The sequence below is a fragment of the Scardinius erythrophthalmus genome, assembly GCF_964197995.2.
Source record: "Scardinius erythrophthalmus genome assembly, chromosome: 10".
Taxonomy (NCBI): domain Eukaryota; kingdom Metazoa; phylum Chordata; class Actinopteri; order Cypriniformes; family Leuciscidae; genus Scardinius; species Scardinius erythrophthalmus.
Window position 1 is genome coordinate 24,165,817 of NC_138230.1, and position 12,511 is coordinate 24,178,327.

The following is a 12,511-nucleotide window of genomic DNA, read 5'->3' on the forward strand; positions in this document are numbered from 1 at the left end:
GAAACTCCTACAAATGTATAGGCAATAAGGTCAGGCGCAAAAACAACTATGTCCACGCCTTTTCAGCAATAATTTTTCACTGCGTGTCATTAGTAAATCCTGGCAGTAGTTTTTTAACGCCAAAAGAGCGTTTCTGCTGGCACAAGCTTGGGGACATTTTATTTAATATTCAACAATATTTTTGATCTGCCTGCATTGACACCATTATATGAGAAATTAACTAAGCTGACGATGACATCACTGTTTTCTCCAGAGCGGCTATATATACGTATAAATTAACTAAATTAATCACTTTTTTACAACAAAAATGAACCATCACTGAACTTACTTAAGCTGGACTGTGACGCTATTTTCTTCTAGAAACAAACTTTGTTGCATTATTTTCCTGTTATCTCTATAAAGCTGCTTTAAAACATTCTGTATTATAAAAAGAGCTATATAAATAAAGGTGACTTGACTTCATTTGACAAGCTGATGGCCCAATCAGTTTACAGGCAGAAGACAATTAAGGTCAGTTACAAAAACTTTGGACAGTAAAGATACCTTCCTACTGACTCCTGATAGTCCTGCTACAGGGAGGCATGAGGAGTGCAGATGTGGCCAGAGCAATAAACTGAAATTTCCGCAATGTACGGCGCCTAAAACAACACACGTGCTACAACACACACTACAGGCTATGACTGATAATTATAATCCACATCCAGTCAGTACATACATAGAGATGCAACTGTGTCCAAGAGCTTCTAAAAAATCCTGTGTGTGAACATTGCTAGATTATTAGATGGCATTAAATCTATGTATAAAAAAACACTTAAAAGTAGCAGTATTTTTGTATTTTAGAAAAGAGAATTTAAATAATTAACTTGACCAAGAACTTAAGTTTACAATCTACATTTTTGTTCTTGTGAAATGACAAGAAGGCTAAAACAGATTTTAGGGCTTTATTCAAATTAACTCATTAACTTTCAGTGCAGTATGAGAAATAGTAATAGCAAGTCCAACCATCAACTACATATTACATGCAGCTTCATCCAATTTCTAAGTTGTTTTAGAGCTTTTTTATTCCCACCGTTCAGCCGTCACATCACAGAACCACAAAATTAGCTTGCTGTACAAACTGTGCCTATTGCCTTTCAAGTTTGCCTGTGAAGCACTAAAGAGGGAGAAAGACAGAGAGCAAGCAAGCAATGGTTGTAATTAGCACATATCACACTAGCGTAATGGAGGGAGCTGTATAAATATCTTGCTTTAATCTCCAAACTCCTCTTATGATGTTTTCACATGCTGAGGCTAAAGGGTTCAAACATAGCTAAGAGCTCTGATGACAGACTAGTGGTGTGGGAATACTGTTGTTTTGAGCCCAACACAAATTTGGTGTGTTGAACTGCTTAAAGGTGCATTACGCAAGTCTCTGAGTTTTTGCAGAACTATGCCCCCTCTGGCGACAAGCGAAACTGCAATATAGGCAATTTAATAGGCCCAGTCTCAAATTCCGACCCGAATCCCTCTTATTTATTTTACTGTACAGGATTATAGAGGCAATCGCAGTGATCAGAGAAGGGCTCATTCAGCCCATCAGGCAATTGTTCAAGCATGTATGGGTTAGAAAAACGGGTATTTTTAACATGAAATGTTGCGCAATGCACCTTTAAATTAGATAAATAAAATAGTAGTCGATATATGTGACAGGCTTCTCAAATCTGGTTGACTTTATAAAACAGATATTCCAGATGCTGATACAATGGTCAATGCAGCATTCCAGCTAGGGCTGGGTGATATGGACCAAAAGTCATATCCCGATATATTTAGGCTGAATATCGATATACGATATATATCCCGATATTTTTTTCCGTAAAGTGAGAGCAAAATTAAAGACTATACTAATAAATAAACATTAGGCCTACGCTAAAGCGATTAAATAGCAGTCCCAAACTAGTTTTTGTTAATACAATGTTGGTATGAGCCACTACAGTCATTTAAAAATATAAAAAATAACACAAAGAAAAATAAAGTGGCATTTTGGGGTTAATATGGAAACGACAGTAACCATGGTGAATACACAATACTAACAATAATGAAACATGGAAACTGCTCCTGATGAACAGAATGAAAATCATACCTGCATTACTTTTATTTTGTGTAATTTACAACGTAACGGCGTTGCATGCTCGTATTTCTTTCGCACTTTATATACAGTGAGGCGATACATAGCGCGCGCCGCCGCATTTGCGCGTGTAATTGAAGAGTGTGCGGTAACGTTACGAGTACAGGATAATGGCTGACAGGACAAGAAAGTCCGTTTTTCTGAGGTGAAAGACTTTATTTCAGCGTACACTTATGTCACTGCCTGGTCCTATTGTGCTGGGTTTTCTGAAGTATTCATGATTCGCCTCTCATAACATAACATGCACTAAACACGCACGCAAAGTGGAAAAGGAGGGGCGGGGGCGCGGGGAGCAAGGATCAAAGCGTAAATTTGAACTATATCGATATATTTTTTTATATCGATATATCGCCCAGCCCTAATTCCAGCTATGCTAAAATACACAATACTGTAAAAAGTGACTGACAAGTGGTCAATAAATGTATATAATGACACTACTAGGCCAATATTTGCCAATTTTGAGTTTTACCACAAACCTCATTGGCTTATCTTCTCATGTCCTACAAAAAAATAAAAGCAAAAAGCAATAAAACTTTTATTTACTTTTTTTTTTTACCTGTTACTTTTTCAAATTCTGGTACAAAGTAAAAATAAATAAATAAATAAATAAATAAATAAAAATCAGAGACAATTGTTCTAATAGTATTAGTCTATATCAACATTAGATCACCCACTGTCTAGTTATAAGTCGACCATTAAAAAAATAATCAGTTTACTACTACTAGTAACAGCTATGACATGAAACACCTGTTCACAAGTTATACTGTGTGCACAGTATATCACAGGATTCCACACCCCTCTAACCGTCAGAATGGGTGTGGCCAGCGTGTATATAACCAGTGCTCACAGGCTAAATTTCTGATTTTCTTGTCTTCAGCGAAGCTCTTTGCATCGCTGGATCTTGAGAGCCGCCGCCGTTGAAACCAGCGACCAGCAAGCCGAGGACAGCGCTTGAAGAAGCCGACTGCCTTCGCCGCCTTCAGCCTTCCGTGCCTGCTACGCTATCCGTCGTCATATTTTACTGCTGTGTGTTCGCCTACTGCGACACACGTTTTCTCTGTCTCTCTAAAAGAGCACGGGGCGTTTTTCTCAAAATGCCCCGTTTTTCCTGCAGCTCGTGCCGCGCCCCGCTCAGCAACGGAGACCGCCACCTCATCTGCGCTCTCTGCCTGGGCCGCAAACACGCCGCCACCGCACTCTCCACGGGCGGCTGCCCTGAGTGTGAGGAACTTTCAATGTCGACCTTGCGGGCTCGACTTGAAGTTTTTGACCAAGATGTCGCTCCGCCTGTCCCTGCTGGGAAGAAGCGCCGCTCCAGGATTCGGGCTGTACTCGAGCGGGCGAGGACGCGGAACTGTTACGCCTCCTCACGCGAGCTGTTGAACAGCTGGGCCTTGATTGGTCTACTCCTGAGGAGCCTGCACCGAACAGACTCGACGGATGCTTCCTTCATCATCGCCGCCGACAGCCAGCGTCCAGAACCGCACCCTTCCTGCCTGAGCTTCACAGCGAGCTCTCTAAATCGTGGAATGCTCCATTCTCCGCGAGAGTTTCTTCACACGCCTCATCGACGCTCTCACAGGTTGACGGCACCGCTGAGAAGGGGTATAATGCCATTCCCCCCGTGGAAGAGGCGGTCGCAGCGCACCTTTGCTGCCCTCTGCTTGGCGCTCAAAGGCTGCCCTCCCGTCTAAGGCTTGCAGGACCACATCAGCCCTCGTCGGCCGCCGGACAGGCTGCATCTGCACTCCACTCTATGGCCGTACTGCAGATTCTCCAAGATAACCTCCTCCGTGATCTGGACGAGAAGGGTTCGGAGTCTGCTTCCGTCACGGATTTGAGGAGCGCGACGGACCTCTCCCTTCGCGCCACGAAATCCGCTGCCCAGGCCATTGGACAGTGCATGGCCTTTCTGACTGTCGCAGAGAGGCATCTCTGGCTCACGCTCGCGGATATGAGGGAGTCTGAGTGCGCGGTGTTCCTTAACGCCCCCCTCTCCCCCACCGGCCTGTTCGGCCCAGCGGTAAACGGGATCGTGGACCGCTTTTCGGAGGTTCAGAAGACCACACATGCGATGAATTTGTTTCTGCCTCTGCGCTCCAGGCCTGCTGCACGCCGTCCTTGTGACCAGCCTGCGCAAAGCTCTGCCCAGCGCCCAGCTCGACCTCCGTCCTCGCAGCGACGACAGGGCGACCGCCCTTGCTCTCGCTTGACCATCCGCGTCAGGCCGCCTCCTCCCCGGGGACCCCGGCAGAGGATCGCGGTGAAGCCTGAGCCTGCAAAAACCTCCTAGCCCGAGGAAAGAAGCGACGATCGTGTCCCGCCGCGGCCGGACCATCGTCAAAGCTTCATGCTCTGTCAGTCCCCGTTGCTACGGTTACTGCAGACACTCATCTCGCAGCCAACGAGCCGGTGACTTCACCCTCTCGCCTGCACACAACCGCCGTTTTCACGGCGACCCAGAGAAATCTCGAAAAGAGCATTATGCCTGCTCGCGCTGTATGTGTTTCAAATGCAGTAAATGTGCCCACTTATCTGTGTTCACCTCTGCACACAAGCACCATAAACCCCGTGTTTCTCACAGAGCCCGCTCGCATAAAGCAGGCAGAAGCCGCTCGAGCGTTAAATGTAGGTCACGTGTCCACCCCGCTGTGCCCACACCTACTCACTGCCCGCTCTGTTACACAACCCCTCACGACTGGTCATATTATAAATACAGATGCTGTGCGCGCTCCCATGCGCTCACACATCCTCTCGAATACTTCACCCCCGACACCGCTTTCAAGCGTCGTGCCTCACACTGTATGTTCTAGGGCTGTAGTCAACCAAAGAAATGCTTAGTCGACCAAAGTCAGGTCCTGCGCAACGATTAGTCGACTAAAAAAAAAAACGCGATGTTTTGCATTTTGATTGAACATTTATTAAACAATTGTCATAGAGCATTTATAAAACAACGAAAAAAAATTCAATAAGACATAAAACCATAATAATAATAACAGGCCTACAATTCTTTGAAAATTAAGTGATTTTTTGAACTGCAAAGTGAGGAGCTCTGTCCTAGGTCTATAGTGACAGTCACAATCGTGCACCTGACCACACCACACGCTACAAAAAATATAACAACTAAAACTGCCAAATAATGAAAAATCCTAACAAAAGCTCTCGTTTATACAGGCTGTTCTTCTTTACTTTCAAATGGGTTAACTTTTGTCCAGCCGATCTAGGCGTTTTAAAACAAACACACAAAAAACCCAAATAGCCTAAAAAACAATCCTAATAATAGGCTGTATAGAAGGAAGGCCTATAGGTTTATTTTCGTTTTGTTTTGTAATAAATAAGAAGCAAATGCGGTATAACAGACAAAATCGGGCGCCCGCGCGGTCACATGCACGTTAACTGGAGCGCATCTTATCCTAACTTAACGAAACTAAGTGTATGCCTCACACAGACATGAGAAATACATCAAATAAACAAAGCTTGAAATGTCTTTAAACGAAATAATTAAAAAAGAAAAAAGAAATAGGCTGATTATGATCCACTATGTGCATTTCTCTCTGTAGGCTCGTTCACTAAGGAGAAGGCGATCGTCAACTTCATATTTTGCAGCCGACAGAAAACACTAGTTTATTAATAAAAATCAATGAACTCGTCACCGGATTTACAAATTCACATCTAGCTTGTTGCACGCACACATATTATGTCGAAATAACATTAGGCTATTAGAATACAGTAATATATAACTGCTTATAAAGGAATAAATATCAAGGAGTAAATCAATGAAAATTTCTTTACTGGTAAAAAAAAAAAAAAAAATGCAACTGGTCGACCAATGAGAATGTCAGTCGCAGTCAGAAATAGCTACACTTCTGTGCAAAAGGGCTATAGAACCGGTTTCCCCTTCCATGAGCGAGTGGGGCTTTTACAGCCGTTATTTCCTCGTTCCCAAGAAGGACGGAGCTCTCAGGCCAATCTTGGATCTTGAACAAGGCTCTTATGAGAAGACCGTTCAAAATGCTCACAACCAGAGAAATTCTTGCGCAAATTCGCCCGAGGGACTGGTTTATATTTCTCGATCTAAAAGACGCGTACTTTCAGATCCAGATAATACCCCGTCACAGGCCATTCTTGAGATTCGCCTTTGACGGTCAGTACACCGTCCTGCCTTTCGGCCTGTCTTTGGCACCCCGTACATTTACGAAGTGCAATTTACGACCCCTCCCCTGAGGGGTCGGGGAATGCGAATTCTGAACTACCTGGACGATTGGCTGATTCTAGCACAGTCAGAGGCCGAACTCATCGCCCACAGAACAGTGCTTCTAAGCCACTTGGACAGCCTGGGGCTTACGGTCAACTGGACCAAGAGCTCGCTAGTGCCCAGTCAATCAACCTCTTTTCTGGGTTTGGATCTGGACACTGTGGCAATGACGGCCCGCCTGTCGACACAGCGCACGCGCTGCATTCGACGCCTGGCCGCATCCTTCCGGCCGGGCAGCACCGCACCTCTCAAAACATTTCAGAGGTTGCTGGGTTGTATGGCCTCAGCTGCAGCAGTGCTTCAGCTGGGTCTCTTACGAATGCGCAGAGTGACAATGGGAGCCATCTCACACCGCAAAGTTATCTCGACGGACGCTTCCACCTCAGGTTGGGGCGCTCTTTTCGAGGGCAAACCGGTTTTTGGCCTGTGGTCAGACCAGGAAAAATGCCTCCACATAAACTGTTTGGAGATGATGGCGGTCGAGAACGCGCTCAAGCGCTTCCTCCCATTCATACAGGATCACCATGTGCTAGTCCTCTCGGACAACATGTCCGTGGTATCCTATGTGAACCGACAGGGCGGTGTCAGATCCAGGAATCTGTGCAAGCTGACAGAACGCCTTCTCGTGTGGGCTTACCGCTCGTTGCGCTCGCTGAGAGCCGCGCACGTGCCGGGCCACCTGAATGTCGGTCCAGACAGACTGTCCAGGGACAACATTCCCCCGGGAGAATGGTCGCTGCACCCCCAGACAGTCCAGTTTCTCTGGCGCCTATTCGGCAGAGCGGAGATCGACCTCTTTGCATCGGAAGACAACGCTCACTGCCCAAAATTTTTCTCGAAAAGCGAGGACGCGCTGTCCCAGACATGGCCCAGCCTCCCGCTGTATGCTTTTCCTCCGATCTCCCTGTTGCCACAGGTCATTTCGAGGATCAGAGAAACGCACCACTCAGTGCTTCTTATAGCCCCGCGCTGGGAGAACCAAACTTGGTACCCAGAGCTAGTGAGGCTGTCGCACTCATCCCCATGGCCGATCCCGGTGAGAAAGGATCTCCTCTCCCAAGCCGGTGGATCGATCTGGCATCCCCATCCAGAACGTTGGTCTCTGCATGCATGGGTGATCAACAGATACCCGTTGACCTGCCAGAAGGGGTCGTGAACACGATCACACAGTCTAGAGCCCCCTCTACGAGACGGCTCTACGCGTCTAAATGGTCGGTGTTTTCTAAATGGTGCGCTACTAAGAGCTTAGATCCACGCGCATGCGGGGTCCCGCGGGTGCTCTCCTTCCTACAAGAGCTGTTGGAAAAGGGCAGGTCCCCTTCCACGCTCAAAGTGTATGTGGCGGCTATCGGCAGCGTTCGCTGAGACGACGCGCGGCCAGGCAATAGAAAGGAACGAGCTCATTATCCGCTTCCTCAGAGGAGCTAGACGGATGAATCCCCCGCGGCCCCCCTCGGTTCCTATTTGGGATCTGTCCTTGGTCCTGGAGGCCCTGAAGGCTTTTCCCTTTGAACCGCTCGAATCCGTGGATTTAAAGTACCTGTCGCTTAAAACCGTTTTTCTGATAGCTCTGTCTTCAGTTAAACGTGTGGGGGATTTGCACGCGCTATCTGTTAGCCCTGCATGTCTTGAGTTCGGACCGAACGACTCGAAAGTTATTCTCAGACCGAGACACGGTTACATCCCCAAAGCGATTGGAACCCCTTTTAGGGCACAAGTCATTTCCCTTTCGGCTCTGCCAGCATCCGATAATGGGGACAGTGATAACCTCCTATGCCCTGTCCGGGCGCTGAGAGTTTACATCACGCGCTCAGCCGCTTTCAGGCGTTCAGAGCAGCTCTTTGTTTCCTTCGGCGAACGCACCAAGGGTCTTGCCGCCTCGAAACAGAGCCTGTCCAGGTGGATAGTGGACGCGATTGCAGCAGCTTATGCCTCCAAACACCTGCAGTGCCCTCTGGGTATCAGAGCCCACTCTACTAGAGGCATGGCCTCTTCGTGGGCCTGGTCCAGCGGAATTTCTATCCACGACATTTGTATGGCGGCGGCCTGGGCCTCCCCATCAACATTCGTGAGGAAAATAAATAAATAATAAATAATAAAAATAAAAATAAATAATGCTTTTGATGGTAAAGGACCACACAGACATTTGGATGATTTGCGTGGAGGACATGCTTTCACAATAAATGAGCACTCAAGCAAACTCATATATATATATATATATATATATATATATATATATATATATATATATATATATATATATATATATATATATATATTGTGTTATGAAGTTAGCCATGTTTAAAAGTTGTTTTTGTGTATATCTGTCTGTCTGAGTGTGGGTTGGAGCCAGTGGGTGTCAAAATCATGAATGTTTACAGAGCACATTCCTAAACCATAACCATCATAGATGGGAAACAGCTTCCAGTCCACACCGTGCAGATATGTAGTGTTTGGCTGTATCTAAAAAAATTGGTGGCTTGTGTTTTTGGACATCATAGGCATGTTCTAGGTATTTAGATTTTGGCTACACACCATATAATATGAGTGGAAAATATAGTATCTCAGGCTTGGAGAAAGTGAGAAGCTTTATGACATGTACATATTAGAGCAAGAACATTTAATTTAATAACATTCTGCTATAGGTACCTAATATTTAATTATTAATTAGACCATAAACATTAACTGATCACTAAAATGTTTGGTAACACTTTACTAAACATTATCCATGCAACAAATACTAGTAATTATTTTAATATTTTTTTATATTATATTTTATTTTTTGTAATAATTTTAAACAATAACAATTTTTAACTACAAGCTGCACCATAAAATAATTAAATGTAAAGTACATGTTATTCATTAGTTTTATGGTTACTTAATTAATTAATTGCCAAATGTACTGTATGTGCCAACATTTTAGAATTGCATTGTACTACATATAAAGTTATTGTACAAAAAGAAAACATAGTAATAATGTGGTAATACTTTTAATACTTAAGATGAATATGTATTGCTGTTATCAGTAATGTATGGTATCATTTTTAATTGTATCCAGAGCCGGATTAACGCAAAGGCAAACTAGGCACGTGCCTAGGGCCCGATTGGCGGGATGGGGCCCAGACAGAGGGACAAAAAAAAACAAAAAAAATGTACAAATGTCCTATCTACAATTTATTTCAAAATGTATTAATTAACTAAAAATAGTGACGATGTTTATCTTAACCATAGACTGTTACATTACGTCACATTAACGCCAGCCCATGACTGTAGAGGCGCCAGCCAGTTTAGTCCGAGGGGACGTCAGCGGCGATCAGAGGCGGTCAACGAACGCATCCATCAGGTGCTACGAGTGCGAAGCAAAAGCCTAAATAGGCACGCAAAGAAGCACAGCTCGAAATGCAGGTCATCGATTTTGGAGTGATTGCAATGTATTTTAAATATAAACGTGTGGGCTACTGTAGATCAGCGTATTTCTGGAAAAATCATTCACCGCTTTGTTTGTCTAGTCTACGAGTTTAAAAGAGCGCGAGCGTCTAACGTGCCCAGACGCGACGCTTTGAATTTGCGCGTACAACGAATAACATCGCGTTGGGAGCTGACTAGTAAAAAGCTACAAAAGTAAAAGACAAGACGTTTGTATTCAAAGTTAAAAAAACCAACACACTGCAACATTTTTAAATGTTTCAAATAAAGGATCTCATATCTATGGGTCTATCTTCTATATTCTGATGCTGATGATTAGATAATACCCTGACATCATAGCCTATACGAATATTAGATTAGAATTTTTTTCCTGCTCAGTAGCGATCGTATCTTTCTCTTCCACTTGATTTGTGTATAGCATATTTAAGGTAGCAATGCAATACATAATATCATATTACTGATATTAATAATATGACAATATCTGCAGATATTGATTAAATGGGAGGGAAAAATCCTGCCCATAACGCAGCTATGAAAACAATTATAAAAGCAGGTTCATGTTCATCTACTGAAGTGGGATTCTGGAACTGTGAATAAACTGAATAAAACAGCTAAAAATAACAACAAGAACAATAACATCTTCATTAAACAAAAAAGAGATTACCTTAGATAAATTTTGATGTAGTAGCTACCAGTAAAAAGTCTGGACCCATTACTATCTTTAATGTTTTTGAAAGAAGTTTCTTATTATGCTCTACAAGCCTGCATTTATTTGATCAAAATACAGAAAAAAACAGGAATATTCAGCGAGGATGTGTTAAATATATAAAAGTGATAGTGAAAACTTTTTTAAAACAACTTTTTAATAATCAAAAAATCCTGAAAAAAGTATCACATGTTATAAAATAAAAATTAAGCACCATTTCTAACATTTGATAATAAATCAGAATATTATAAAGTTTTCTAAAGGATCACGTGACACTAAATTCAGCTTTGAATCGCAGAAATATATTTTAAAGTATAGTAAAATAGAAAACCATTATTTTAAATTGTAATAATATTTCACTATATTATTTTTCTGTATTTTTGATCAAATAAATCCAGGCTTGATGAGCATAAGAGACTTCTTTCAAAAACATTAAAAATAGTAATTTGTCCAAACTTATGTACTGTGTAAGTAAAAATATACTAAATTTAAAATTAAATGTTGTATAAATAAAAAGGTTAGGAATCATATTTGTTTCAAGTGTTTTTTATTGGGGGTGGGGGGCCTCCAACATGAATTTTGCCTAGGGCCTCCAAATGTCTAGAACCGGCCCTGATTGTATCATCATTTTTATCATAGTAAACTGTTTGTCAGGTGTGTGTGTGTGTGTGTGTGTGTGTGTGTGTGTGTGTGTGTGTGTGTGTGTGTGTGTGTGTATAGAGCAAACCTTTTCAAAAAAGGACCAGGATTTTACCATGGTACAATGATGTATCAGATGCCAGTTTCATGGAACTTATACAATGCTATCAGATACCATGTTACCGAATGATTACCATTATCATAAACCATGGTATTTACATGTTTAAAAAATGCAATGGCAAATGTCCAACATATTATCATGGTAAGTGATCAACATAACAGTGTATTACCTTGGTACTCTGATATAATACAACTGAACTACCGTAGTCTTACGATGGTATTTTTTGTTATGGTGTGAATTTTTGTTATACAATGAATTTTTGCAAACGGCAATAAAAGGCTGATTTTTCATTAATTACGCGTCATGCATATGAATCATTATAAAACATTGATAGTTAAATTAATGAAAGTATAGACATACAGTGTTTGTTGCGTCGGTGTTGCCAGCTGAAGCACGCTTTGAACGCTTTCTCCTGCAACATGCATGACGAGGAACTGGACGAGTAAAACTCCAGCATGTGTCCCGATAACACATCCATACAGTCAAACATCATGCACTTTTTTTTCACTGAAGAATAAAAGAATAAGATAACAATCTGGTTGCCCTTCAGTTGTTCACAGAAACTCCATCAAACTCTCACTATGGTTTGGTACGCGCGAATCTCTTTCTGTTTCCACACAGTCACCAGACAACAAAATAATGCGATCCATCCCGATAAATAAGGTTCCGCTCGGTGTTGTGACCGGTCCCGTTCCGGTTAGCGACAGAGGTTCACTGTAATGATAAATTATTTTATAAATATATCGCGTTTAAACACGCAATGACGGATTTCGGCTCCTGCATGCGTGCATCTCATTTCCTACTAGTTCATTCCGACACAATGAAAGATTGAGTTGCCTAATATATACGATTGAACTTTCTATGAACCCTTCCGAGGCTGCTAACCTTCAAATGACCCACACAAGTGTGACATCACACACACACACACACACACACACACACACACACACACCAGCAGCTCTGCAACGCAGGAGAGGCTGAGAACAGTAGCACAACTCAACACAGCATTTTGAAAGAATTGTTCCTTACACATTCATATTTTCCTGAGTTACAACTTCACAGCATTGCATAAAGAGTAGGCTACAGTACAGAAAATTAGTTTAGCAGCCTTTGTGAAAAACAAGTAGCCTACACTTTAGTCAGCTTACTACAGAATAAAAAAAAAGAATAATAATATACTTCAAAAGACTAGCCTACTTA

The 12,511-nt window shown here is 42.7% G+C and overlaps 1 protein-coding gene across 1 annotated transcript in view; it reads right to left on the bottom strand.

Annotated features, from left to right (window-relative positions):
* The window catches only part of LOC308696899 (retinoic acid receptor beta-like), a gene marked incomplete at both ends in the record, with an annotated part of 373,837 nt that extends 362,033 nt beyond the window's left edge, over window positions 1–11,804 (bottom strand). Inside the window, one exon of the mRNA XM_081375840.1 lies at window positions 11,672–11,804. Coding sequence (XP_081231966.1) covers window positions 11,672–11,804 — 133 coding nt within the window. The remainder of the gene's footprint in view (window positions 1–11,671) is intronic.
* Window positions 11,805–12,511: the final 707 nt, after the last annotated feature.